The sequence below is a fragment of the Kazachstania africana genome, chromosome 7 (genome assembly GCF_000304475.1).
Source record: "Kazachstania africana CBS 2517 chromosome 7, complete genome".
NCBI lineage: Eukaryota > Fungi > Ascomycota > Saccharomycetes > Saccharomycetales > Saccharomycetaceae > Kazachstania > Kazachstania africana.
In genome coordinates, this window is record NC_018946.1 from 367,535 (window position 1) to 395,083 (window position 27,549).

A 27,549-nucleotide genomic window follows, 5' to 3' on the forward strand; every position below is an offset into this window, starting at 1 on the left:
TTTAGATATTGTTGACGCGGTACGCGTTTCTCGAGTATAATCTCAGAAAACTATGACTTATTAAAAGCCAAAACAAGAGGATATTTTGGATGATGTTAGTGGCATGAGTCAGGTTATAGAGATTTCGGATGTGGAGAGTGACAATTTAATATTGCATGAAGCTGAGAAAATAGTTGACTTATCTTCGGACACTTTCAGTCAAGTTCATAAAGGAAAAAGTGAAGAGAAATTTGAAATAGTTGTGAATGACGAAAGTAGTGTTCCCTCTTCACCAGAATTTGAAATATATGCAACTAAAGGGCAAAGTTTGAATAATTCTCGAATGTCCAATTCTATGGAGATATCTGTGCCATTTCTGAATGATAGAACAAATGACAAGGTAGCATTCGATGATATGTCAGATGAAACACACGGAAATGGATCTTTAGATTCTCCTTTAAAGAAGAATAGTTCGCCATTATCCAAGGGTAAAAGGTTATTGGATGGTATTATTTCTGACGACTTATCAAGAGAAAGTAATGATTTTGAAACAATCAATGATGATCTAGAAAAGAAGAAGAGTAACATTAGAAGCTTAGCCAAGGCCTGGAGGAGAGCTTCACGAAAAGTTGAAGCAGATGTACCTGCAAGTACAGAAACATCTCCCAAAATACGACGAAATGATGATCTTCCCGAAGTATCTAATAGAATGGACCCAAGCGGCCACGATATTCAATTACCTTCACAAAATATATTTGATGAGTTTCCATTATCATCTTCAATACTTGTCAAGAAAAATGGAAATCAAAAAACACCTGATGGTACTCATGCTGACGGACAAGGTGTGGATGAAAATCCATTGGAAGAATCTTTGTCCTTTATAAGGGCAGAGGGTGATGTTTCTTCTGTAAGAAATGATTACAGAGGAACTAGAAAGGATGAAAGTAGTAAGCAGTTACTAAATGCGGAATCCATGTCAGGAGAAATTGTACATTCAGTTGAGCTGAACGTGCCAAACTTTCTTGTGGATAATTCATGTAATTTTGGCTTGAACTCCGAATCTACACCAAATAAGAAGAAAAGGAAGCGGGCATTAAATGTTAAGGAATCTACTATGTCCAATGCTGATTTAGTCCTTCCTGTTAGGAGGTCTTCGCTGGGTATGAGTGTTGGAAAAGATATCCAAACAGAGAAATTGAGCCAATATATAGTTAATGCAAAACACTATGATGATAATGAGTCCAAAAGTATGCTTCAAAATTGCCTAAGGCACAATAAGAAAAATTTTAAACAGGTCAATCAAATATATCGAGACAATCAAAAGGCGAGAGTAGATATAATCATGGAAACAACCAAAAAAATGTTAGATACTTTTGAGAAATCAGTGTTAAATTTTAAGGAACTGGTCTCCCCTGCAATCGTGCAGACAGCATATAATAATACCCTACCTTTAATTAGATTTTTCAGAAAATGTTACAGTATTTATGATTTGAGTCATGACTACTATTATCCAGAGGAAATGAAAATAGTTGAAGAAAATATTTGCATTTTCTATTTTGATGCTCAAGAATTTTTTGGAAAATACTCTGAGGACAAGAGGGGTTTGTACAAGTTAATTAGAGAATATTCAAAGAGAGGTAAATACGTTATCTTGGTGTTAAATGGTCTTACTGAGTTTAAAAGGGCGATTGATACCTTAGAAGACAACAATTATAAAGCGAAAGTCCAAGAGAGACTATCGGGCCACTCTCCAACTAAAAAAGTGAACAAAAGGTTGGAGCATATCAAAGATATGGGAATCAAAAAGTTTGATCTTGAGCAAAGGCTAAGGTATATTGATAGAGAGTGGAATGTAAAAGTGCATACAGTGAATTCACACCTCGAGTTCATAACATGTTTACCTAATTTAATCTCATTGCTGGGTAAACAACGAATGGATCCTGCCATTCGATTTATGAAATATGCACATATTAATGTCAGATCAGGTAAAGATAGAGAGGATATTTTAAAGAAAACTCTGCATGAAACTGTTAAGATGTCAGAATTAAAGGCACGAGGCGTTGTATCGATATATCCAACTTTTCAAGAGTTACTAACAGATTTTGAAAAGGGTCAGTTAAGGTCAGGTCTCGATGGGAAGCATCTTCTTACTGAAGCTATGGAAAAGCGTTTGTATATAATGTTAACTAGTAAAAATCCGGACGATGTGATACCATGAATTAAGTTTCATTTGAATAATATGATTCTACCACTATATATGATGTTTTATAAATTGCATTTTACAGAAAGTTCTATAGATAAACTGAATGTTAATATTTTATGTTTTTTTATTGTTTTACCATTTAATATCTATAATACATACTTGACAGCTAGGAAATCATCCTCGTTAAGTCTATCCTCTAATGGTTCGATCTTTTTGAAACCACTGGTTAAATCTTTGATTTCTGATTCATTAAATTTGAGGCCTGATGAAATTAATTGGGATAAAAAGTGTAACACTCTATCAAGAATATTTAAATCTGATTCTGTGTTTAGGCAATGTATGGCAGCACATACAGCGCCATCTGCTCTTAAAGTAGATATTATTTGTTCAGTGATATCTTGACATGATAAAAATGCAGTTAATAAAGAGATGGTTCTCATTTTAAGCTTAGTATTTGAAGACTTGTCAGTTAAAATAGGAGCAATGATATCTAATCCTTTCATTTCCTCAAACTTCTTTGCCATGTCAGCATGATTCCGTAGTAAGTTAGATAGAGCGTATAAAGCTTTTATTTTAACTTCAATAGGCTGTGTAGAATCGTTTATCAAATGGATAATTTTTTCTAGTCCTCCCTCATGTTTTAAGAAATTGTCTTGAGAGGTTGGATTATTCTGAACAGCAGTGCCGATAATGGATAAGGCGGTAGCACGTAATTCCGCTTCCTCAAAACTTAATACTTCCAAAAGAGGATCCCATAACTTCAAATTCTCAATATTGTTAGCATTGTCGAGATTTTCAATGAGCATTTCAAAATTATCCATTGCAATCATTTTATTATCAAGTTCAACTTCTGGACTCAGGACGATAGTCATAGACTCTTTCATTAAAGTAGGATCATCTGCCATACCGCCTCCAAATAACTGTTGTAGCAATTTTGGATCCGGTTGACCAGCCTTGGCAATAGCTTCTTTATCACCTTGGGAATTAGCAATAGACCAGTGTAATAGTTTTTCCATTATGAATTACGAGTCGAGCGTTATAGGTTCAATCAGAAATAACTTCTTAAAAGAATTAAGATCCAGATTATTTGCACTATTAAAAACTAACTTATATAGATCATTGAACTCATCGCATTATTATCTCATTTGAAATTTCTAGAATTTTCTGGACAGAATTTCAAATTGAAGAAAAAAAGTCCGGGTTATACTAAAAATTTAGTACAGAATACGTTTATATACTAAATTATGATGATAATATTGATTGCTTTAACGAATTCTATGTGCGTTTCTCTTGATGAACTCGTCTAATTTGTAAACAAAGTCTAAACCGACCGACTTCAAGTCGTCGATCTGTTTTCTTGTGGTTTTGATAGACTCTGGGGATAACATTTCATCGTTCAACAGATGCTTGTCTATCAGTTGGAAATGCTTGTCAACTTGGTCATTGCACCAACTGACTAGTATGGAGGAAATCTTGTTGTCTCCGTTGCTATAAAGCTCGTTGAAGTTTGTGACAGTTTGTTTCAATGTTTGGAACCTGATTATAGCCAATTCTGCTACATAATTAATGGAATTATCAATTGAACCAATTTGTAATATTAAGTTTTGAATCAAATTCGACCTATTTTGTAAAAATATATCCAAACTCTCTTCTGCAAATCCTAATTTGATCATTGTTTTTATATTGTGAATAACTTGTGAGATCTCAGTTTTGTTGACCAAAACACTTCGGGACAATTTCAATCTTATTGATTCCCTCTTCTGATTCAAATTTAGTAGAATTAAATTATAAAACATGGATTCATTCTTTGAGATTGATTGGTTGGCAGCAAAATACTCGTTTAGTTTTGATTCAATACTGGTTAAAAGGAGAACGGCCTCCTCAAAGTTCACTCTAGCAATTTGAATATCAACCTCTTCTATAGAATCGTTTAGATCCTTTAATCTTCTAGCCAGGGGACTTAACTCATGATTTCCAGATGCTGATTGAATAGACAAAGTCAAATCCTGTAAAAAATGCTGTTCATGATTGAAAGTACTATTTTTAGTGTAGCTTTTCCTAGGAGACAGTTCGCTATTAAAAATGGGTGTATTGTCTAAACTGTGCCTGTTTATATTATTTTTTATAGGTGATGTAATTGAATTTTGATCCCTTATTGGAGTCGGTTGTGTAGTTTGTAAAATTTTGAATGACTCTTCTAATTTTTGTTTATTTTGTTTTTCCACTTCAAAGATATCGCAAAGATCATCCTTAGCCTTTCTTATAGATTCCAAAACTCTGCCACATTCCCTTTCATCTCTAGTCTCGAAGAGTAAACTAGTTGATACGTCAGGGTTGGAATTAGCTATGCTTTCATTAGTCTTGAAGAATAATCTATTGGAATAAGGATCCTTATTGACAATAACTGTCTTTACATCCAAACATTGACTTAAAATAAACCTGTTATTTTTATTATTTTTGGATACAATGAAAATCAAATCGCTTAGAATGAAGAATTTGATCATTTGTGAAAACCTGAATGTTGTAACATTTAATTCAAACCAATCCGAACTTTCTAGAATGAAATGTCTATTCAGATTTTTTCTCTGGTTATTATTATCGAAAATAATATTCTTAACACCATCCACTTTTTTCACTAAATCCAGCAGTTCTTCGTTCCATATCTTATCCAGTACAACTAAACTGCTTTGGTCCCTTTTTTCTTCTTTGCTGTTCATTGGGGGTAATAAGCCATTAGCTTCCTCCTTTCTCTCTTCAAAGAGGAGCCTCTTCTCAGCAATGACATCAAAATTAGACATAACATTACTTAATTCCTTCACATTATCCCTCAATTGGTTCAATTCGCTGGAAGCAATAAATAGATCATTGTTCACTTTTAATATTTCATTGTAGGAACGATTTAGATTGTCCTTGATCTCCGTATTTATATTATCATTTAAACTAGACAATATGTTAGTGAAATCATCAATCTCTATTGCAGTTGCACTGCTTAATTCTTGTCTAACAAATTTTTTGGCACTGAATTTGGGATCTAATAAAATGTTTCTTAAAGTAGAAGGTTGGAGAATTTCACTTATATTGGTTTCCTCAGTAGCGTTGAATGATGCTGTTGATATATTCTTAGATATGAGATTCTCAATATTCTGCTCTGTGTTATTCTTATTTGTATCAAGTGAAAGATCCATAGTTGGAAGTGGCATCGAATAGTCTAAAGTGGGAGGAACATAATTTTGGTTATGAATGGAGAGTCTCCGGTGCATAGATGTAGCTGCTTTATTCTTCTCACTGGGGTTTATCTTGGGTAACTGAGCGTACGAACTTTCGCTGGTATTAGACATGTTCAGGTTACTGTAGGGATTTTTGGATGGTTTCAATTTGGCACCCTTATGCTTGCTATCGGAACTGCTTTTCTTGTTTGAATTGGCATTAACACTGCTACTGGACGATGTAGGTGCCAATTTAGGCTGCGTTGAAGCCACTTTTAATTTTGTAGGAGAGCCTGTCATGGTATTCTTCCAATTGTTTCTAGCCTTTCTCAATGAAAAATCCACCATTGCTGCTTCAAAAACGACGTACTTAATATGGTTGATCTAAATTGGCAGTTTCTAATGAGTATTATATTCTATGTAACTTTATCTATAATGACCTTACTTGGCAATATGATTCTAAAAGTTATTTTTCTCTCCTATAAGAAAAAATCGAAAAATTACGAAAACATATAAGACAACTTGAAGTGTCAACAAGAACTGAAATCAGCCAGAACAAGATGAGTATCACGAGTGAGGAGGTGAACTATTTGATATGGAGATATCTACAAGAGATGGGGAAGGAAGTGAGCGCCCTTGCTCTGCAAGAAGAGACCAGGGTTTTGGAGTTTGATTCAAAATATAACGAGAATATACCGATTGGAACGTTGGTCAATCTACTACAGAGAGGTATACTGTATACAGAAAGTGAGCTACTGATCGACTATGAGGGCAATCTCAAGGAAGAGAACGAGGCGCATTTCAGAGAAAACTTCAATCTAGTGGATGCACTGAAGATTGATAAAGAAAAATATCCAGAAATTGCAAATAAAGGTAGGTTTTCATTAGAAAATGAACCCATAATAGAAGAATTAGAGCCTGAGAATGGAGAAGAACCCGCAGAGAAACAAGCAGAAAGTATACACGTGGAACAGAAGTTTATAGCTACGGCAGGTCCTAGTTTTGTGAAAACATTAACAGAAACTTTCAGATTCGATACAGCCATTGTGACAACTTCGTGGAATCCGGTACTGGATAATACTCTCTGTATCGGACTCAAGGACACAGTAGCCAAAATAGTTGAGTTTAATGACAGTGGGACAGAGATTATTAGTGCGCATGAACTAAGACATCCATTTGCATTAAGTTCGAGGGCTTCTGACAATATGACAAACCAAGTAACATCTTTAAGTTGGTCTCCTAATGGTGAGTATATTGTTACTGCTGTGGAAAATGGTGAAATGAGACTGTGGAATAAGACTGGTCAATTACAGAACGTCCTAAACTATCACGGATGTCCAATTTTAGCGATAAAATGGAATATTGGTTCGATGTATTTCATCTCATTGGATATTGATAATGTAGTTATTGTTTGGGATGTATCGAGTGGTATCTTACAACATTTCGAATTAAGTACTGGCACGGGTGGTGAATCATTAGGTGTTGATATTGAATGGGTCGATAAAAATAAATTTGTCATTCCAGGTTTTGATGGAGATTTAGTTGTACATGAAGTTAGCGAAAAGAAGTCGATAGGGAAACTAGTTGGTCATCGTGGTCCAATTAGTTGTATTAATTTTAATAATGACAGTAAACTACTTGCAACTTCAGCGGATGATTTCACAATAAGAGTATGGCATGGTGGCAGTAATAATTGTGTAAACTGTTTCTATGGACATTCGCAGAGTATAGTGTCTTTGCATTGGATAAATGATGATGAGATTATAAGTTCCTCTATGGACGGTTCGGTACGTATTTGGTCACTGTCACAAAATAGACTAATTGGAAACTTAATCATAGATGGAACTCCAATACTTGTTGGTAAACTATCTAAAGATAAGAAAAAATACTGCATTGGTTGTATGGATGGACAAATATACACATTAGATGTAGAGTTATTCCAAAACAACCACGAAAAATTGCTTGAAAGCCAAAATGAAACCATAATTATCTTAAACATACCAATTGATGGTAACTACCAAAACAACCGTGATAATGATAACGTTTTTGAACTCTCATGGAATTTTAAGAATGATAAACTATCAGTAGCATATTCCGTTGGAGAGGGTGTAATATTATCTATATAGAAAAAAGCCAAAGACTCATTAGTAATGTAATTTTTAATATTGCTAAAACAATTAAAAAGAATGAACCTTATAAACAATCAAGAGTATATACACTACGAGCAAAATAATATCGACTTCACCTTGAGTAACGCTTGTCTTTCTTCTTTTTAGATCTCTTATTTTTGGAGCTACTTCTACTTTTAATAGAATTTGAGGTATCAGGATTTGGCTCATACATATCATCCTGACTATTAATCGTAGTTTCATTACTGGTTGAAATGACAGGATCGTAAGGGCTAGATGTTTGATACTCTTTAAAAGAGACCGGATCGTTGAGACGAGCTTTATAATCCACCGAAACAACTTGATAAGTAGCAGAAGTTGACGGAGTTGATGGTTTCACCAAATTATCAAATCTTTCATTCAAAGTGTTTTGACTCGCTGAAGTATCAGGATTTCTATTGCTTTCATTACCTTTATGTGCTCTCTTCAAAAAAATGGATACGATGTATGATGAAATATATAATAATGGGGATGACACTAGTAAAACTGGTTTCAGAAACCAATTGGTTGCGGTTCTTAAAATAAAAGAGACTATTTTATACAAAATTGGATTCTTTATGATAACATCATCGAGTTTTGCCAATATAACATCGTTGAACATTGTGTCAGTAGGAGTGAGAATATTGTGCAAAAACCAGTGCCATGGCTTATTATTCTTGAATAACCTTGACGAAGTGAATAGATCAGAAGCTGTAATTATGTTTAGATAGATCATTGCAAACAGTTTTACCGATAAAACCTTGTCTATAGCAGAAGTAAGTAGATTATACTCCTTTAAATGATTCAGTGTTGGTGAAGTTGTTATGAAATTAGTGTCTTCAACGACACTTTGATCATCCTGATATGTATCCTGCATAGTTGCTAGTGATTGCGGATTTAGGTATTCCCAGTCGATATTCTTTTACACCTATGTGAATAAAGAATAGAGTGTCTTATAAATTATATACAAATCCAAAGGGTAAGAAAAGTCATCTCATCGTATTCAATCTGATTCTTTCAATGGTAACGTGACCGGCTGATGTGTCATGTAAGGGTTTTCGAATACACTTTATATACCACTTAGTCACCATAACAGCAAGGCCACTCACCGTCCAAGCCTGGCAGTATGAATGCTCTTGGACTGTGAGTGGTGCTGGGAGGATCAGAAACACTCGGTGGTTTGCTACTGTCTTTTCTTGTCGTTCAAGGTAGGATATTGCATCCTCTGTATGTGTTGATAGCAAATGCAAAAGATATAAACAAGTGGTAGGGCCAGAGAACAGTGGCATGAATACTGAGTTGGAAGGAATTCACACAATGACCTTGTGTAAGAATGCCTCACAATGTTCTTCTTCAACCATTCCGGACTAGACAGTACGACTCCAAACAGACTGAGAAAGTGAACATCCCGTCTTGAAGTAATACGACTCTCCTTCAGAATGCAGAATGATACGAACGAATGAGAAACTGGCCCTGCTGTCTCAGTTGACAGATGTGTATCCTGTATATAACACCGACCGGTCGGGATATTTCAAATATTGACAATCTTTGAAATATATAAAAGTCGAAACTTGAAATTGAAAGATTAGTTCGAGTTTTTCTCTTCGATATCTCAGAATAAAAGTGAAAAGAATACTTTACAGTATAATATGGTCAAGCCAGTTATTGCACCTTCCATTCTAGCCTCAGATTTTGCTAATCTCGGTTGCGATTGCCATAAAGTCATCAATGCAGGTGCTGAATGGTTGCACATTGATGTTATGGACGGTCATTTCGTCCCAAATATAACGCTGGGTCAGCCTATAGTAACTTCTTTACGTAAAGCAGTACCACGTGCAGGATCTGAAGACAACAAAGAGGGCAAACCAAGTGCTTTTTTCGACTGTCATATGATGGTTGAAAATCCAGAAAATTGGGTTTCAGATTTTGTTAAAGCAGGTGCAGATCAATTTACTTTTCATTATGAATCAACCAAGAGTCCATTAGAGTTAGTTAAACTGATTAAATCGTACGGAATTAGAGCCGCATGTGCTATTAAACCAGGTACTCCCGTTGATGTCTTATTTGAATTGGGTCAGTACTTAGATATGGCACTTGTTATGACCGTTGAACCTGGTTTTGGTGGTCAAAAGTTCATGGCAGATATGATGCCAAAAGTCGAAAAATTGAGAGAATTATTCCCAAACTTAGATATTCAAGTTGATGGTGGATTAGGTAAAGAGACCATTCCTCAGGCTGCCAAAGCAGGTGCCAACATTATTGTTGCTGGTACTTCAGTCTTTGGTGCACAAGATCCAGCTGACGTTATTTCCTTCATGAAGAATGAAGTTAGAAAAGAACTGACATCTAAGAACTTGTTGACCGAAGAGTAATGGTAGTTTATAATAATCTGTATTATACTTAATATACATAATATAAAATGAATTTATTTAAATTTTTTATCTAATATTATTGAGATACAATGGGGTGTGTGTATGTGCTTGTTATTCAAGGAAAGAAAGGGCCTCCGAATGTAGTACCTTGACCATTTTCTATTATTAATGGATCAGAAGTTGTATCTTCGATGACACTCCAAAGGGCTTCTTTCACTAAAGTTAAATTTGATTTTTTCAAATCTTGTTTCTTACCATTACTAGAATCGACATCCATTTCAATGTCATTTTCAATCTTTGATCCTACATCAAGTAATAATTTTCTTTGTTCAGCATATTTCAAGTTTCTTTCTATTTTTTTAGTTCTCTTCTTGGAAAGAGTCTTTGTAGTGATGGGACCATTTGGACTAGATTCTTTATTGAAATATAAATCTAGTGCCACGGATTTAATTTCACCAGATTTGGAACTTTCACTAGATCTTTGTGGGTTTAAAAGACCCAACTTTTCACGAGCATCTCTCTTCTTGGCGTTTCTTTGCACTCTCTTGTTTGCATTTAACGTTAGCTTAGGTCTATTAATAGAGTTCTTGGATGGCATGGCTTCAGTGATCTAGATAGATGGAATATAATCGATGAGATGAGTATTTGATATATTGTAAATCAAATATATAATAAATCCTGTGGGCATTGAAAAATTTTTTGGGCATCGCACAGTGAAAAATGTCGATGGTGAAAGGGAATGACAAGTTATCGTTTTACAAAGAGAGATTGAGGGACCCCGGGAAATGGACTATTACGATGAATCAAGATAGTAATAACCAATTGCATAAATTACAGTGACAATCACAGGATGAATTCGATCGCAGGGAGTTCCATTCTCTGATATCAATCTGTCGCAACAAAATTTGGCCATAGACTTTTTAGAAGCTGGGTAACAGATTTTCATGACACCGCGCGAGGGCCCAAAAAAAAAAGAGGAACAATTTTGTATGAAAAAGGAAGTCTTGTTTGTTTGAATAAGATCAGTCTATATAGAACTTAGTAAAGCAGATTTGCAGCCCAGTGAACGATGTCTGAAGAACGGAAATCTACTGAAGCAGACGATGTTTTTGAGTTTTTGGAGTCTCTTCCCAACGACGGTGCAAACGAGAAAGTAGACGACGGCAACAAGAAAAAAGGTAACAAAGATGAAGATATTTTTGAGTTCTTAGATGAATTGGAAAAGAGTAATTTGAAAAGTAAAGGTAAAGAGGCTAAAGTTGCGAGGAAGCAAGAGCAGCCACTTGAGAAGGAGGGAGCTAAACAGGAGCCAGAAGAAACCAAACCAAAAGAAGTTGAGCCGGTGTCAAATGAGACCGTGTCCAAGGGGACAGTGGAAAATCCGGAAGAAAATGAACAAGATGGAGAGCCATTGAATGATCCTATTACTTCGATCTCCAACTGGTGGACCTCTTCGGGTTCTACAGCGGTTTCAAATTTGTGGAGCAAGACCACAGAACAAGCCTCAAAAGTTAAAGATAGAATCCAAAAAGAACAGCAAACTTTGACCACTACGTTACCCATTAAGATAAATACAAACACTATAAGTGAACTAGCGAAAAATCTGTCGAGAATTGTTGTCGGAGAAACTGAAGAAGTTTTGAGAATTCACTTGGTACACGATTTGGTCAATTATTCAAATTTACAATACTATGTTGAATCAAAATTCGATCAAGTTTTAAGCAGTCAAGTTCAAGGTGGTATCAGGATATTTGTTGACGAATGGGGGAAACCACATCAAGACGATACTACTACTATATCATTCATAAATGACAATAGAAGAAGTTTGAATTTATTTGTTGGTAAAATCACTGATGGTGAAAAATTAGCCTTTGCCAATTTAGATAACGCAATTAAGTTATTCAATAAAGCACAAGAAGAGATTTCAAAGCAACAAAAAGAGGCAGCTGATGGTGACGATGAAAATGAAAAAAACACTAATGAAGATACTAAGGATAATATCAGTGATATTTTCATCTCCATACTACCAATCTCCATTCCAATAAGTGGTTCCAAAGATGTCGAGACAGATGATATTTTAACAACAGACTCTTCTCAATCGGGTAATTTCAATTTCACTATTGTCTTGAGAGATATCACAAACAACATCACAACCATAACAAGGTCACAGGGTTTCCCAAACAAGTGGGCAGAGTGGTTAGAAGGCACTAAAGATGAAGACAACACCAAACAGGAAGAAAAATCCAAGAAAGAAGAGGAAGAAGAAGAAGAAGAAAAAGAACCGGCAAATGACGAAGAAGGTGAAATCGATCCAAGTGACTGGGTCAGAGACTGGATCGAAGATGGTCTCTCCCTTGTATTTGGTGTCGTAGCGCAAAATTACGTTATCGATAGAATGGGTCTCAACTAAGAATGAGCCTCCTAACGCTCTCACGATATATAATTAACGGAATTCCTCATTCCAGCAATAGTAATATTAGTTATGCCATCTGTATTACCCGACCTTTTTTTTTTTTTATTATGCACGAAATTTGTTCCGAATAGCAAAATTATGACAAGAGAAGGCATGCTTTTAGAGTTATATAGTCTTGTTTGTGCTGGAGAGGAGCATAACGAAGGAATAAACGAATATCATGTCTAGCTCTGGTAGCCCTGATCCGAAGGAGCAACAGCAAGATAAACAGCCGAAAGAGCAACATCATAAGGAATTAAAGAAGCAACAATCTAAAAAAATTACAGAGGGAGAGGCAGATTTGTATCTTGACCAGTATAATTTCACTACAACAGCAGCAATAGTCAGTTCTGTCGATCGTAAAATATTCGTGCTATTACGTGATGGTAGATTGCTTTTCGGTGTTTTAAGAACGTTTGATCAATACGCAAATCTAATATTACAACATTGTGTTGAAAGAATATACTTGACTGATGAAAATAAGTATGCTGAAGAAGATCGTGGTGTTTTCATGATCCGTGGTGAAAATGTTGTAATGTTAGGAGAAGTTGATATCGACAAAGAAGATCAACCTTTAGAGTTAATGGAAAGTATACCTTTCAGAGAAGCAGAAATGATTAAAAAGACAAATGACGCTGCCAGATTTAAATCAGAGACACATAAGACCAAACTCTACGCTCGTTATGGGCTCACTCATGATTTCCATAGAACCGATATGTACTAATTATTGAACTGACAAATGTAATTCATTAAACTAAGTTTGTTTTTTTGTTGTTGTTTTTTTGAAAGTAAATAGTTTCTTGAATCATATATGCAATTGAATGATGATTTTGACCTCATTGATTGGGGAATTATTGCTAGCAGGTTCCTCGTTTTACAGTACTGTTATGTTGTCATAGTTTGTGCGGGTAATACACCATACTAATTTAGTTTTCAACATTCAAATATTAACGAAGTTCGAAGGAAGATGAAAAATTTAGAAGCTCATCGCAGATTTTATCACTACAAAAATCAGTTATTTAAGAAGATCATTCCTGCATATTCGCTAGCAAATGTCTTATTTTACTGAATATAAAGATGTTATACAAGAAGGTGACCTTGCTCTGATTTGGATTTCAAGAGACAATATAAAGCCCATAACGATAGATGTTACTGCTACATTCAACACAAGATATGGTTCGTTTCCTCATAAGGACATGATAGGTAAAAAATACGGCTCACAGATAGCAATCCGTACTAAAACCAACAAAAAATTTGCGTTCATCCATGTTTTGCAACCAACTCCAGAACTGTGGACACTTTCTCTTCCTCATCGTACACAAATTGTCTATACCCCAGATTCTTCATACATCATGCAAAGATTGAACTGTGGTCCAAGTAGTACTGTCATTGAAGCAGGTACCGGGTCCGGTTCGTTTTCCCATGCCTTTGCTAGATCTGTAAAACAATTATACACTTTTGAGTTCCATCCCGTTAGGTATGAACAGGCATTGAAGGAGTTTAAAGATCATGGGTTACTTGAAGAAAATGTAATAATTACTCAGAGAGATGTTTGCGCCAACGGATTTACCATCAAAAAAGGAGATTTGACATCAGTAACATTTAGCGACACTGAGGAATCTGTTGACATCGGGGCCAATGCTATCTTTTTGGATTTACCTTCTCCATGGGATGCAATTCCCCATTTAGATGAGGTTATTTCTCACAATGAAAAAGTTGGATTATGTTGTTTCTCTCCATGTATTGAACAGGTTGATAAGACTCTAGAAGTGCTCGAAAAATTTGGCTGGACTAATGTGGAAATGGTTGAAATACAAGGTAAGCAATATGAAAGTAGAAGACAAATGGTTAGAACATTAGATGATGCAATGGAAAGATTGAAGGATATTAAGAAAAGAAAATTAGAGGGCGTAGAGAGACGTAAGAGACAATTAGAAAATTTGGAGAATGATGATGGGAATATTGAGGATGAAGAGGAAAAAAAGATTTTGGAACCACAACCACTTACTGAAAAGACAAAATATAATCCATTTGGAAAGGGGTCTAGAATAAGAGAGGGTGACTCGAATTATGAATGGAAGCAGGTTACTAAGATGGAGACGGAGGTTAAATCACATACTTCTTACTTGACGTTTGCCTTCAAAACTATGAATAAAACAAGAAATGAAGAAAAAGTTGGCATTTTGTTAGCATCATTAAGTAAAAAGAAATAAAAATGAAAAAAATTCTTGTAACATATAAGGTCATAAAAGTAATATTTATCATTTATTTCAACGTTCAGTAAAGAGATCGTTTCTACGATGTTGCATAAGTGGCATATTCATTCTGACTCGTGTCAGTAACTCAAAATTTAAGTCTGCAATAATCAATTCTGGCTCAGATGTCTTGGAGTTACTTTTGGCAACAATGTCTCCCCAGGGACTTATTATCATTGAGTGACCCCAAGATACACGTTTGCTAACCGCCTGGTGTTCTGTACCCGACCCTGTCCAATCATCATTTTGGACATTATGTTCGCCATGTTGAGCAGGCATTACGACAAAGCATTGTGTATCAATAGCTCTGGCTCGGCCCAGTAATTCCCAATGTGCTTCTCCAGTCTTTATTGTAAAAGCACTTGGAAAACATAAAATTTCAGCGCCCTGTTTCCTCAGATCCAAGGCAAGTTCAGGAAATCTAATATCATAACATATTCCAGTGCCCAATTTTCCAATTGGCGTTTCCAATATTTTGGGAATTTTGTTACCAGCAAGGACCGAATTAGATTCTTTAAGAATAGAACCATTGCTAATAACGACATCGAACAAATGAATCTTTTGATATGAATGCAAAATCTCTCCCTTATAATTTATGTAAAGCAGTGTATTCTTAGTCTTATTATTATCCCTACGAATATCGTCTTCATTAGGAGGCAAATGGATTCCAATTGAGACATCAATTTTTTTCAGTTTGCTGGAGCACAAATCCTTAATGTTTGTTTGTAAGTCACTCACAAATTGCTCACTTTTCTTGACCAAATGGAAAGAATGTTCAGGATTTCTTGACAGGAAGTCAGTAGCTTCAGGGAAAAACAAGACCCGAACATCCTGATCTAAAGCCTTTGCTATCAACTTAGTAACGATATCTAGGTTTGATGCTACATTCGAGCCGGAACACAACTGACCTATAGCAATGCGTCTCATCGACACCATAATTATTGGAATACGCAAACCGTCAGAGCCTTCAAAAGCATTTTTTTTCACAGATTCCCAATGATATCGCGTTTTCTTATTTATATCATCTGAAGCTTACTTGATTTTCAAAATCATATTGACGTGCTTTTAAATGAGGCATCTTTGAAAATTAATATGAGATGTAAAGAGAAGTTCATGCAATAAGGAATCATCAAGATATAGGGCTTTAACAAGAACACAGAAGCATAGCAATGTTTCCTACACTTGAGAGAACAAGTCAGCTGAAGGAAAATGGACGCCCATCAACCGAGACTGCTGTAAACAATGCCCCCACAACTAGTAGTTTGGAACAATTACTGACGCCGTTACAACCACGTACAATTCTTTTGAAAGATGGAGAAACGATAGCTACGATGTATCCAATACCTGCAGTTCCATCTTTCTTACCTCATGAGCTGTTGATGTTTCTATATGACGAATTTAATATGGAAATTGAAAAAGGTGATAGTTTCCCATATTACGACACCTTAACGTTGGAAGAATTCGAGGATATATGGTTTCACAGTGAGGGACATGTATGTATAATGGTTTTAGGGGAAATTCCTGAGTTGGATTATGGTGCAGATAGTGAAGATTCCTATAGTGCTAACAATAACGATGAGATTGATACTATGAGAAATACTAATCAATATCGCCGACGCAAAGAGATAAGAAATCTTAATCTGGATATCCAGTGGGAAAAACAATGCCTTGGAGTCTTTGGATTACAGCCTGCATATCCAGGTCGTTCAGCACACGTTGTGACAGGCTCATTCCTAGTGAACGCTGGTATTCGAGGTAAGGGAATTGGTAAAACGCTGGTTGAAACTTTTGTAGAATGGTCTAAAAAACTTGGTTTTACATCTTGTGTTTTCCCATTGATATATGGTACCAATGTTGGTATTAGAAGGATTTTAGAAGGTTTAAATTTTAGAAGAATTGGTAAACTGCCGGAATCTGGCATTCTGAAAGGTTTTGATGTTCCTATTGATTCCTTCATTTATGGGAAAGAATTTACACATATTACAAAAAGTATTGATTTGCTGAAAGATCCACAGAAGGGTAATGAAGTGGCGAAGTATGAAAGATTGAAATATTACCTTGAAACTGGTAAATATCCATTAAACTGTGATCGAAATGAAAAGGCAAGAATTAGAATGACCGCTAAGAAACATTCACTATTGAATGGTAAACTAATGACTAATGATCGTGAAGTAGTATATGATCCTGATAAGCAGAGACAGATTGCATTGGAAGCACATTTGGTGGATCATCAGGGCATTAACAAAGTAACCGCTAAAATAGTTGAAAAATATCATTGGAAGGGAATAAAACAAACTGTTTCTGAAGTTATTGCGCAGTGTACGAAGTGTAAGATACGATACCAAGATGGTACTGGGGTGATTGTGACACCGAGTGATTCTGTTATTCAGGCGCATATGTTACCTACACAGACTGTGGATACAGAAAAATTGAGGCACACTAATGATAATGTTGGATTGGTTAATTCTACTGGGTTAGAAAATGGGAGCTCTGGGAGTGTGGGGAATACATTCAAGCGGCTACAGCATAAAAGAGAAAGTAGTGGACAACAACAGAATTTAGAAAAGCGCCAAGGTAATAAGCGACCCGGTATTTTCAATGAAGGTGAACCGACACCGTCAGATGCAGCGAATACGCACGGTCCTCTGTCTTCTGACTTTAACCTTATTAACTCTGCGGATAACGACAGAATGTTGGCACCGAAAGCTGTGGAAACCGACGATAGAATACGTAAGGAGAATAATCAATTTATGAACACTTTCAATGAACTAGTAAAAAAGGACGGTGGAACGAAAAGAAGGAGATATCTTGATGCTGCTACAAATGCAATGGTAAACAAAGACAACACTACTGCTGATGTTACGGTCAGTAGTAGCAAGAGTAGTGCGAAGAAAGTGACCACTTACAACACAACTCACAATAATTTAAACTCAATTCTTGAAAATGACAGTACTAATATAATGAATGATGCAATGTTACATTTAGAAGATAATGTTATGGCAGCATTGGAGATGGTTCAAAAAGAACAGAGGGAAGAAGAAAAGCGACAAGAACAAAGCATTGATGATTTTTTCAATACATTTATTGCAAATTACCAAGAAGAAGAAGATGCGGATTATGAAGAAACCATGGCAAGAGACGGTGATGAAGAAGATGATGAGGACGAGGATGAGGAAGATGAAGAGGACGACGAAGAAGCCGTCGACGACGATGATGGTGAATACGACGAAGGACGGACAGCCCACGACAGTTCCATAATCTATGAAGACACTCAACGTAAGTACTACTAGAGCATCCTTTTATATACTTTTACAGACATCATATCATAAAAGGCCTTGAATAGAGTAGTTTTATAAGTGCACCGAATGACAGAAAATCTGTTAAAAATGAAAAAGAACGTTAATTGAAGAAGCTTCTTCGACAAGAGACGAACGAAAAGTGAAGAATAACAAGAAGAACGTGGGGAATAACGATGCTATTTCTCTTCAGACAATTGCGAGACACTTTTGGACAGTCGTATAGCAAGAAAGAGCAGATCAGATTATCAAGGAGAGCGTTTTTCCAACTTCTAGGGTACCTTGGTGGATGCGTGATGATCTCGTTGGCTGCACAATCTAAATACATAGAGTGATCCAAGCTTATTTCAGGAAAAGTCATTTACTAGGTTCAAGCCACGTTGTTATGTAAGTTAGAATAGCAGAGCGGAGCCCAAACGGGTTCTCTCTGCAACATCATCATCATATACCTTTATACATCCTGTACGTAACGTACAGCCCTCATTTAAAAGAGCAGTCTATTGGTATAACCAAACTACTTCCACAACAACCTCCAGCCATCTCGCTGGAAGGCCAATATCAACAGCTAATCTCACTATCAAATGTAGATTAATCTGTCAAAAGACTTCATCAGGCGATCAAAATTTTCTTTTTTTTCTTTGATTCTCTTGCGTGTGTTGGCTTGGTGTGGAAATAAATATTAGCAAATAATTCAACCTCTCAAGATCAAAAGAATTTACAAGTAAAACCATTCGATAGAAGCTTGTTTGAACGGCTAGACAGTTGTATCAGTCCCTTTTGTTTGCATTCTATAGTGATTCAAGATTTGATTCCACTCCACACACACCTTCTCTCTCTAGTTCCCAGCCATCAACTATCTGCTCGACTCATAACTCATTGGTAAAATTCAAATTTTGTTCCTTTGAAACTAGAAAGTTTTATCAACAGAAAGGCGTAATAGTTCAAAATTTTTATCAGCATAATCGATTTTTGCTTGGACAGATAACTAATTCTCCACTTTTTTTGATTTAGATCTTATTCTCTCCTAGCATCTTTTTTTCCATTCATTACTTTGTTTAATACTATTCTTCGTCACGATTTAAAAACTCCCGTTTGATATTTATTCATCTGATTTATTATTATTCCATCAGTTCTTAATCCATCCACATCACTTCACTCCTTTAAATATTGAAATCATGGCTGATAGATTTTCAAAATTATCATTGAATGATACCAACCTTTCTAAAACCAAAAATGAAAATTCCGATTCAGCAACGTCAATAGCAAGTAATACTAGTCAGATATCCACAAATGTTAAACGAGCATCTTCCACTTCTTCTCACTACGATAACATTAATGCTAATTTGCATGCACGTGTCAAAGCATTTCAAGAACAGAGAGCCTTGAAAAGATCTTCCAGTATTGGTGGTAGTAAAAATGACCAAGCTAGAAGCCTACTTCAAGCATCTTCGACAGATCAACAACAGCATTCCCAATCACAATCCTCTAAGAATATTCATCAAATTGTTAATAAACCGCTGCCTCCTTTGCCACCTATTGGTTCCTTAGGTTCAACTCATAGTTCAAGATCATCCTCTACACAATCTCTAGATAAAAATTCCATGTCTTCATCTTGTTCCCCAACACTACCCAATGTAGAAAGCGACGATGTTCAAGATAGTGCATTATTGCGTGGATCATCATCAAACTCATCCAAAAATCATATAAGAAAGACGAACTTTGAACAAGGGAGGAAAAATTTAACCAAGTTATCACAGCATAATAGTGGCTCACTGGATCTTTCTAAATCCAAGATTGCTGCAAGGAGATCAAATTCGGTTAGCGCAACCAACAGCGATACTACAGTTCAAGAACAAATTATTGATAATAAGACTGTTGAACAATTTGATAAAGAAACTGTAACAGTGGTTCAAGACGATGTGTCAGTCACAGCATCTCAGACTGTAATCAGGAAGGAAACAATTACAATAGCTCAAGAACAACAACAACAACAGCAACAACAACAGCGACAACAACAACAACAACAACAACAACAACAACAACAACAACAACAACAACAACAACAACAACAACAACAACAACAACAACAACAACAACAACAACAACAACAACAACAACAACAACAACAACAACAACAACAACAACAACAACAACAACAGCAGCAGCAGCAGCAGCAACAACCTCCTGCTAACGGTAATCTTCCACAGTTCAATCCATTCAGAAAAGCTCCAAGGCCTCCTCAGCCACAGAGTAGGCCAGTTCTACCTAACTCTATTATCGGTGGTAATCCTGGTTTACCGAGTACATCATTAATGAATAACAGACCAAAACAGAGTTTAAGTGCTCGTAGAGGCTTAAAGCTACCTCCAGGTGGCATGTCCCTTAAGATGCCAAGTAAACATGCCCTTTCAAAGCCACAACAACAACCACAGCAGGAATTCGCAGCTACCCCTTCAAATAGGAATTTCAATTCCAATGGAAAGCGTTCGAATCCCGGGTCATTGATCAACGGCGTCCAGTCAACTTCAACTTCTTCTGCATACAGTGAACAGCATGACACTAAGGGAACAACGCCAGATCATGTTAATTCGTTCGGATCAAGCTCTAGTGGATCAGGATCCGGCGGCCTTTTTTCAAGCTTCTCCAAATACGTTGATATCAAATCAGGTTCTTTGAATTTTGCTGGGAAGTTATCGTTATCATCTAAAGGTATCGATTTCAGTAATGGTTCAAGCTCAAGGATAACATTGGATGAGCTTGAATTTTTGGAGGAATTAGGTCATGGTAATTACGGTAATGTATCAAAAGTTTTGCATAAGCCAACAAACGTTTTAATGGCAATGAAAGAAGTTAGATTGGAACTGGATGAAGTCAAATTCAGGCAAATCTTAATGGAATTAGAAGTTTTACACAAATGCCAATCTCCTTATATTGTTGATTTTTACGGTGCATTCTTCATTGAAGGCGCCGTGTATATGTGTATGGAATATATGGATGGTGGATCCTTAGATAAGATTTACGATCAATCACCGGAAATTGGAGGTATTGATGAACCACAATTAGCGTTCGTCACGGATGCCGTTATACGAGGACTAAGAGAATTAAAGGATAATCATAATATTATTCATAGAGATGTTAAGCCAACCAATATCTTATGTTCTGCAAAACAGGGTACCGTCAAGTTATGTGATTTTGGTGTTTCAGGTAACCTAGTGGCATCGATGGCAAAGACAAATATTGGTTGTCAATCTTATATGGCGCCTGAAAGAATTAAGTCCTTAAATCCCGATATCGCCACATATTCTGTGCAATCGGATATATGGTCATTGGGGTTAAGTATTCTTGAGATGGCGTTAGGTAGGTATCCCTATCCACCTGAAACTTTTGATAACATCTTTTCTCAACTGAGTGCTATTGTGGATGGTCCACCTCCTAAGCTTCCGGCAGATACATTCAGTAAAGAAGCTCAAGAATTTGTGTCGTTATGTTTAAACAAGAAGCCTGAGAGAAGACCTAATTATTCTGCATTGATCGAACACCCATGGTTGGTTAAATACAGAAACGTTGACGTTGGCATGAGTGAGTATTTTTCAGAAAGGCTGGAAAAACGTAACAAAATTTTAGCTGAAAGAGGAGAAGACAGTCTTCCTAAAATTGTCCCAGCTTTGCATATGGGAGGGCTCTAAGAAAATTAATTAGTGTACCAATAGTCAATATTACCATTTTGCCAACCTCAAGATTTATTTAAGGTATATAACATTAGAATCATTTTTTTTTGCAACTTAACTATTCAAGACAACAAATAAATTATGTAAAGAATCATTTTTCTACAAGGATTTCCCACTCAAAGAACTACTATACAAATTATCGAAAACTGAGAGTACTGTTGCCTCATCAAATATCCTCTATCTTGTTAGCAAGGTTTTTTTTATAGAGGAGCAAGCTTGCTGGAAGAGGGGATCTTGCATTCCTGACGCCTGAGCCCTGAAACCAGGGTCCTGCTGTGCCTCTCATATAAAATAGGCTAGTGGGCGTAGTGGCTACTGTAATGCAGCATAGAACTTCGAGATTGAGAACAGACCTGACCCCATTAATGTGCCTCGAAAAAAGAGGCTGAGAATGTCGGTACAAAAGAAATCATTTTTTAATGAAGATATGAAGTTGAATGCCTGACAGTAGCAGTTAGCCACTTGATTATATACAGCGGATTTCTTGAGATATAAGAACCCTCCATGTATAGTTTACTTCAAAGTTCATGATTTATTTGATGTTCTTTTTCCCACCTAATAAAAAGTATATCTATATTAAGGGAAAAACTAAACTAGTTTTGAATCAAATAGATACAAGTCACCATCGGAAAAGAAGTTATCACAGTATCAAAGTTCACAAGAAGCTGTATAACATCAGATATTGTAAATTGAAAATCATTTAAATCATGTCACAAGCAAAGATTCAAATTCTGATCACTGATCTCTCTAAGGATAGCTTTGCCTCAAAATTGCCCTCCGCCATAGAGAAGAAGATATTTGCTGAGAAGTTTCCTGAACTGAGTGAAAAACTAACCTATTTCACTCCATTGCCGTTTTTGAATAGAATCATAATCATTTTGAAAGATGAAGAATCTGCTTCAAAAATTTTCAAATTTCTAGAAGATTTCATTCCAACCGTAGATCCTAATATTAAGTTGTATCTTACTGAGTCACTTTTGGTGAATTCTAGACCAAGAGCTAAGTCGGATGATCCATTTTCTAGAGGTAATCAGGCAGTGCCAAGCTCCAAACCATTTCTATCCTTGAATACAAATCCTTTTAATACGGGCATTGCTAGTGAATCCCTAGCCGTTGGTAGTCCCTCACTATCTCCAGACAGATCATCTTTAGAATCACCTACTTTATTGAAATTCTCAGATAATTCCAAACCTTACTACTATAAAGAGCCGTTACCTAAGGTACCAAATGATGATGAAGAAACAGGTTTACCAATTGATGCAAATGATTCATTCACCCCAATTACTAGTACAACAAGTACTTGGTCAAGGCTGGATACTGGTGACAAGAGGAAAAATTTGAGACTAGATACTGACACAAATAAAAATGAGACAAGAGATGATTCACCACCGAAGAGTCCTAGTATTACTATAAATCATTTTACTCATTAAAATTATATATTTAAGGATATAAGAATGGAAGTTTCACAAATTCGCAATCTCACTCTTGTAATTATGATACTCATCAATAGTAGCTAATGAAGAATATTCAAAACATCTATTAAAATTACAATTTCTTCTTATTAGATTGAATATAACATTCCCTGGACCCATACAGAGGACATTCTGGTCTATCCTGTAATTAAAATTTATAGTATCGTAACATTTAGTAAATTGTACTGTATGGCTACTGCATTTGACGAATTTTTCAATGGCAAAATGAACTACAGAAGAGACATTACCATCTAAATTTGAAATGATAGGATAATCTAAATTTGTTATTACGTTTGTGCCGCTTAATTTCAATACATCCCAAATGTAATCATACAGCGGTTCTTGGATGGATCCCAATACGGTATTATTATGAAATGCTAGATTATCGGGATTCGTTAATTCTGTTATTCTCAGTTTGGGGAAACTTGTTTGACACTCAATTCTAAGTTTTTCTAGATCTTCAATGAGTCCCGTTACGACACATTGTTTCATTGAATTCACGTTTGCTATTGATATCGTTGGTGTGACATATTTCAATGATTGTAGTAGGTTATTGATTTGATTAGCCAAGTTTGTAGCGTTTGGTGATGAGATAGCCCACATTTCAAATTTCGTCGATAGGTTCATTTTGTGCGCTAGTAGATATTTTTCAGTGTATTTTATCATTAGTTCGTTCCTATAGTTCGCAATCTTGAAGAGATCATTGATCGAAAAAAGACTATTTATGGATAGAGCAGTTAATTCACCAAGGGAATGGCCCAGCAATATCGTTGGGATTTTATTTAGTCTTTCAGTTGATAGTCGATTGTATAACTGATAAAGCAAGTTCGAACAAACTGCTATACTGCCTGGACTTGAAGGATGGTGGTATATGTGTTGCAAGAGATCATTTGTCCTTGGTCCATTACGATCTATAATATTTTGAAATTCTTTTTCTTTATTCCTAACGAGTGCCTTCAAAATAGGTAACGATATTGGAGTCCCCTGACCTGGGAAAGTAATAAGCCTCATGGTGAGCTACTTGGTTATCGAACAATCGTGTATATTATATGCAGATGAGATCACAAATTTCCCATTCTATGTCGAAATCAGGACACTCGTATATTTTATTTTGTGATTTCTGAGACTTTCGATGAGCAAAAAAAAAACAGAATATCTCTATTGATGCCCTGTACCGTTCAGAAGATCAACTGCACACTCGAACTAGTCAAACATTGTAGAACATTACAACAACAAGAAACCAACCTCATCACGGAAATTCCACAATTTTTCGGTTTCCTGTGGAATTTTCCAATTTTTTTTAGAAACTCTCTCGAGAAAAAAACAACAAGATATTGCTGTGATGCAATGACTCTTTTAGCAGCATCGCTTTGCTATATAAAGATGTTGCTGTTGTGTCGAGTAGTATCGGTATGTCATAGTTTCTTGTCTTGAGAAGACTTGTAACAAGAACAGAATAAAATTAGCGAGATGTCAGACTCAGAAAGACCGTTACCCTTTGCATATCAATTCGCTGCTGGTGCCATTGCAGGTATTTCCGAACTTATGGTGATGTATCCTCTGGATGTAGTCAAGACGAGGATGCAGTTGCAAGTCACTTCAAAAGTAGAGACCGCAACGACTTACAGAGGTGTCATTGACTGTTTTGTCAAGATCATAAGAAATGAAGGTTTCTCTAGATTATATAAAGGTATTACGTCGCCTATGCTGATGGAAGCTCCAAAGAGAGCAGTGAAGTTCGCAGCCAATGACGAGTTCCAGAAGATTTATAAAAAATTGAATGGTGTAGATAACGTAAATCAGAGAGTAGCTGTAATGAGTGGTGCTTCGGCGGGTATCACTGAAGCGTTCCTTGTCGTGCCATTTGAATTGGTCAAGATCAGATTGCAGGATGCCAAATCTAATTTCAAGGGACCTATGGATGTGGTTAAAAATATTGTTCGTAAGGAAGGTATCTTCAGTTTTTATAATGGTTTTGAATCTACCATGTGGAGAAATGGTGTTTGGAACGCAGGTTATTTTGGCGTGATTTTTCAAGTAAGAAGTCTTTTACCAAAGGCTACTAATAAGAGTGAGAAATCTAGAAATGATTTGATAGCTGGGTTTATTGGTGGTACTGCCGGTACGACGTTGAACACACCGTTGGACGTTGTGAAGTCGAGAATTCAAAGTAGTACTTCAAACGTGTTGGTCACGAACAAAGCTGGTAAACAGGTATTGAAATATAATTGGGCCTTGCCTTCCTTGTTAGTAATTTACAGAGAAGAAGGTTTAAAAGCATTATACAAAGGTTATCTACCAAAGATCCTAAGGCTTTCCACTGGTGGTGGTCTAATGCTAGTTGTATTCTCCAATGTTATGGATTTCTTTAGGAAAGTCCATTACAATGAACTCTAAATAGTTTGTGTGTAAGATAGAATAATACAAGTGCTAATATTTTAACAAAAAAATGAAAAAAAGTTGTATAAAAAGATGTATGTCCTACCAGCCCTTGCATAACGGTATGTTAAAGAGGACCTGAGAAATAAAGAAAAAAAATCCTTGATTCTCAAGAAAACTTTACAAGAATTACACAAAAGGGCATTAAGATGAACAAATTATTCTCTCCGATGGACTTGACGCTTTGGATTCTAAATTGAATTAGAAGAAGCAACACGGTTTTAGAGTCCTGGATTATTAATCCGCACGATTAATTTTAATTTGTTGTATTTAGCAAAAAGATGAATCTAACAGAAAGCGAAAGGAAGATTAAATCTTCTAAATTTGAAAGAAATCTTTGTATTTAAATACTTTTTTTATTTTTTTTTTGTTGCTGAGATGAGCTCTTACCCTGACGTGAATATGGTTATTTGGCTGATTTTTTTAATAAGGGCAAAAGAAAGATGAGGTATGGTATATGTTAGAAGTGTATAATAATATGGAGAAGTTGGGAGGAGGTTTGGCATGATGATGGATAAAGACAGTTCTACTCAACCGTTACTTCCTACGCATGACGAAGTATGTGCGAAGATAATAAAAGTTGTGTTTACGGACGATAGAATATCACCTATATCGTTAAATATTACCAAGATATCACCTGTGTCTAAAGTGACAATTATCTGGCTACGTAAGATGATTAGAGAATTGAAGCCCAGTGAAACTAAAGATCACGCCCTAAGATTTTTGAAAAGTGGGACCATCATATCGGCATCTGCATTTAATGAGCAGATCATATCATATATAAATTCAACAAATGCTGATGCATTTTTCATTCATTGTATGATTGGGGTAGATGAGTTAAGTTCTGAGGAAGTATTGCATGAAGAACAGAATGATGATAGTGGTAGATTAAATAATGTAAATAATGGTACCGAAACGATGGGTGCTATTGGATTTGATAGGTTACGATCGATCGGGTTTAGTGATGAAGAAATTGAATTACTTCGATCACAGTTCCGTTCCACTTACGGCGATGTTCTCCAAAATAACGACGTAGACGAAGGTAACGATGTGGATGGTAGTGGTGGTGAGAGTGATAGGACGAGTAGACGAAATATAAGGGAATTAGAAGAACAATGGATGGAGAACGGTGCTGGAGACAATGATGAAAGATTCAACTCCGTGCCGATTGCGAATTTTAAGCATAATAAGGATCTACTCGTGGGGTTATGTGTTGGGTTTTGTTTTGGGATATTTGCGATAATACTATGGAAGATTGATGGACTTTTCAATAAGAGGCAGAGATATTGTCTTGTTGCCGGAATGATTATAAATATCATGTTTTGTTTAGTAAGAGGGTTCTAAAGAATTGAATCATATGCGTTATATTATACGTTCGAAGAGAAAAGATACTTAATTGGAGTCTATTTTTTGATACATACATGTACATATTTTATCGTTGCATTTTAATTACTATTATTTTCTTTTTTTGGTTAATTAACGACGAATTAGTAGATAAGCGCTTTCTTGTTTTAAGCTGTTTAAATTTCTATAATTACCTTCCAATCTCATTAAAAGACCACCGAATGAATAGTAAACAGCAATTAAATCTTTGTTTACTTCTTCGAATCTGTAAGCAGTACCATGCATGACGTAATCATAATCGTCAGCAATGGATCTATCACCAGGGAGTGGAGGTCTCCAACTTCTAGTAGCGGAATCTTCTGTATTGCCAGAGTCAGAATCGACGTTTAATGAGGATGCAATGGTGATTGTAAGTTGATCGGTAGTTTGTACAGGGAATAATTCTGTATTTATATCTAGAGTTAATTTACATGATTCTTGAGTTGTGGATGTGGCTTCGATACGCGCTACTTTGTTGTAACGACCTGGGTCTACTTCTGAGACGGTGAATATATCGTCGAATAATGTGTTAGACATGATTGAATAGTTTGATTTATATTATTTTATTGGTAATACCAGTGTGAAGCATCATCATTGAAATAAAAAATTTTTTTTCC

At 35.9% G+C, this 27,549-nt stretch overlaps 19 protein-coding genes across 19 annotated transcripts; 12 read left to right on the forward strand and 7 right to left on the reverse strand.

The window, feature by feature from the left end:
• Positions 1-103: 103 nt before the first annotated feature.
• Positions 104-2,197, forward strand: MMS4 (Mms4p; the record flags this gene model as incomplete). Its single annotated transcript, XM_003958288.1, has 1 exon — positions 104-2,197. The coding sequence occupies one exon, from the start codon at positions 104-106 to the stop codon at positions 2,195-2,197; it is 2,094 nt and encodes a 697-aa protein (XP_003958337.1).
• Positions 2,198-2,328: 131 nt separating this feature from the next.
• FES1 (Hsp70 nucleotide exchange factor FES1) lies at positions 2,329-3,198 on the reverse strand (the record flags this gene model as incomplete). The annotated part of the gene is made up of 1 exon (XM_003958289.1): positions 2,329-3,198. One exon carries the CDS (start codon positions 3,196-3,198, stop codon positions 2,329-2,331), a length of 870 nt encoding a protein of 289 aa, XP_003958338.1.
• Positions 3,199-3,447: 249 nt separating this feature from the next.
• Positions 3,448-5,688, reverse strand: EXO84 (exocyst subunit EXO84; the record flags this gene model as incomplete). Its single annotated transcript, XM_003958290.1, has 1 exon — positions 3,448-5,688. One exon carries the CDS (start codon positions 5,686-5,688, stop codon positions 3,448-3,450), a length of 2,241 nt encoding a protein of 746 aa, XP_003958339.1.
• A 260-nt stretch (positions 5,689-5,948) lies between these two features.
• SIF2 (Sif2p) lies at positions 5,949-7,514 on the forward strand (the record flags this gene model as incomplete). The annotated part of the gene is made up of 1 exon (XM_003958291.1): positions 5,949-7,514. The coding sequence occupies one exon, from the start codon at positions 5,949-5,951 to the stop codon at positions 7,512-7,514; it is 1,566 nt and encodes a 521-aa protein (XP_003958340.1).
• Positions 7,515-7,629: 115 nt separating this feature from the next.
• Positions 7,630-8,412, reverse strand: KAFR0G01720 (uncharacterized protein; the record flags this gene model as incomplete). Its single annotated transcript, XM_003958292.1, has 1 exon — positions 7,630-8,412. One exon carries the CDS (start codon positions 8,410-8,412, stop codon positions 7,630-7,632), a length of 783 nt encoding a protein of 260 aa, XP_003958341.1.
• Positions 8,413-9,184: 772 nt separating this feature from the next.
• RPE1 (ribulose-phosphate 3-epimerase RPE1) lies at positions 9,185-9,907 on the forward strand (the record flags this gene model as incomplete). Its single annotated transcript, XM_003958293.1, has 1 exon — positions 9,185-9,907. The coding sequence occupies one exon, from the start codon at positions 9,185-9,187 to the stop codon at positions 9,905-9,907; it is 723 nt and encodes a 240-aa protein (XP_003958342.1).
• Positions 9,908-10,022: 115 nt separating this feature from the next.
• ALB1 (Alb1p) lies at positions 10,023-10,505 on the reverse strand (the record flags this gene model as incomplete). The annotated part of the gene is made up of 1 exon (XM_003958294.1): positions 10,023-10,505. The coding sequence occupies one exon, from the start codon at positions 10,503-10,505 to the stop codon at positions 10,023-10,025; it is 483 nt and encodes a 160-aa protein (XP_003958343.1).
• A 471-nt stretch (positions 10,506-10,976) lies between these two features.
• Positions 10,977-12,317, forward strand: MTC1 (DUF5427 domain-containing protein MTC1; the record flags this gene model as incomplete). The annotated part of the gene is made up of 1 exon (XM_003958295.1): positions 10,977-12,317. The coding sequence occupies one exon, from the start codon at positions 10,977-10,979 to the stop codon at positions 12,315-12,317; it is 1,341 nt and encodes a 446-aa protein (XP_003958344.1).
• A 223-nt stretch (positions 12,318-12,540) lies between these two features.
• On the forward strand, positions 12,541-13,083 carry LSM1 (Lsm1p; the record flags this gene model as incomplete). The annotated part of the gene is made up of 1 exon (XM_003958296.1): positions 12,541-13,083. One exon carries the CDS (start codon positions 12,541-12,543, stop codon positions 13,081-13,083), a length of 543 nt encoding a protein of 180 aa, XP_003958345.1.
• Positions 13,084-13,411: 328 nt separating this feature from the next.
• GCD14 (tRNA 1-methyladenosine methyltransferase subunit GCD14) lies at positions 13,412-14,572 on the forward strand (the record flags this gene model as incomplete). Its single annotated transcript, XM_003958297.1, has 1 exon — positions 13,412-14,572. One exon carries the CDS (start codon positions 13,412-13,414, stop codon positions 14,570-14,572), a length of 1,161 nt encoding a protein of 386 aa, XP_003958346.1.
• A 57-nt stretch (positions 14,573-14,629) lies between these two features.
• On the reverse strand, positions 14,630-15,550 carry NIT2 (putative hydrolase; the record flags this gene model as incomplete). The annotated part of the gene is made up of 1 exon (XM_003958298.1): positions 14,630-15,550. The coding sequence occupies one exon, from the start codon at positions 15,548-15,550 to the stop codon at positions 14,630-14,632; it is 921 nt and encodes a 306-aa protein (XP_003958347.1).
• A 233-nt stretch (positions 15,551-15,783) lies between these two features.
• SPT10 (Spt10p) lies at positions 15,784-17,904 on the forward strand (the record flags this gene model as incomplete). Its single annotated transcript, XM_003958299.1, has 1 exon — positions 15,784-17,904. One exon carries the CDS (start codon positions 15,784-15,786, stop codon positions 17,902-17,904), a length of 2,121 nt encoding a protein of 706 aa, XP_003958348.1.
• Positions 17,905-18,086: 182 nt separating this feature from the next.
• MCO6 (Mco6p) lies at positions 18,087-18,245 on the forward strand (the record flags this gene model as incomplete). Its single annotated transcript, XM_003958300.1, has 1 exon — positions 18,087-18,245. One exon carries the CDS (start codon positions 18,087-18,089, stop codon positions 18,243-18,245), a length of 159 nt encoding a protein of 52 aa, XP_003958349.1.
• Positions 18,246-19,085: 840 nt separating this feature from the next.
• PBS2 (mitogen-activated protein kinase kinase PBS2) lies at positions 19,086-21,596 on the forward strand (the record flags this gene model as incomplete). The annotated part of the gene is made up of 1 exon (XM_003958301.1): positions 19,086-21,596. The coding sequence occupies one exon, from the start codon at positions 19,086-19,088 to the stop codon at positions 21,594-21,596; it is 2,511 nt and encodes an 836-aa protein (XP_003958350.1).
• Positions 21,597-22,345: 749 nt separating this feature from the next.
• Positions 22,346-23,068, forward strand: RCN2 (Rcn2p; the record flags this gene model as incomplete). The annotated part of the gene is made up of 1 exon (XM_003958302.1): positions 22,346-23,068. One exon carries the CDS (start codon positions 22,346-22,348, stop codon positions 23,066-23,068), a length of 723 nt encoding a protein of 240 aa, XP_003958351.1.
• A 33-nt stretch (positions 23,069-23,101) lies between these two features.
• MCT1 ([acyl-carrier-protein] S-malonyltransferase) lies at positions 23,102-24,121 on the reverse strand (the record flags this gene model as incomplete). The annotated part of the gene is made up of 1 exon (XM_003958303.1): positions 23,102-24,121. One exon carries the CDS (start codon positions 24,119-24,121, stop codon positions 23,102-23,104), a length of 1,020 nt encoding a protein of 339 aa, XP_003958352.1.
• Positions 24,122-24,580: 459 nt separating this feature from the next.
• ODC2 (mitochondrial 2-oxodicarboxylate carrier) lies at positions 24,581-25,507 on the forward strand (the record flags this gene model as incomplete). The annotated part of the gene is made up of 1 exon (XM_003958304.1): positions 24,581-25,507. The coding sequence occupies one exon, from the start codon at positions 24,581-24,583 to the stop codon at positions 25,505-25,507; it is 927 nt and encodes a 308-aa protein (XP_003958353.1).
• A 546-nt stretch (positions 25,508-26,053) lies between these two features.
• Positions 26,054-26,893, forward strand: DSC3 (Dsc3p; the record flags this gene model as incomplete). The annotated part of the gene is made up of 1 exon (XM_003958305.1): positions 26,054-26,893. One exon carries the CDS (start codon positions 26,054-26,056, stop codon positions 26,891-26,893), a length of 840 nt encoding a protein of 279 aa, XP_003958354.1.
• A 132-nt stretch (positions 26,894-27,025) lies between these two features.
• Positions 27,026-27,469, reverse strand: RPB8 (DNA-directed RNA polymerase core subunit RPB8; the record flags this gene model as incomplete). The annotated part of the gene is made up of 1 exon (XM_003958306.1): positions 27,026-27,469. The coding sequence occupies one exon, from the start codon at positions 27,467-27,469 to the stop codon at positions 27,026-27,028; it is 444 nt and encodes a 147-aa protein (XP_003958355.1).
• Positions 27,470-27,549: the final 80 nt, after the last annotated feature.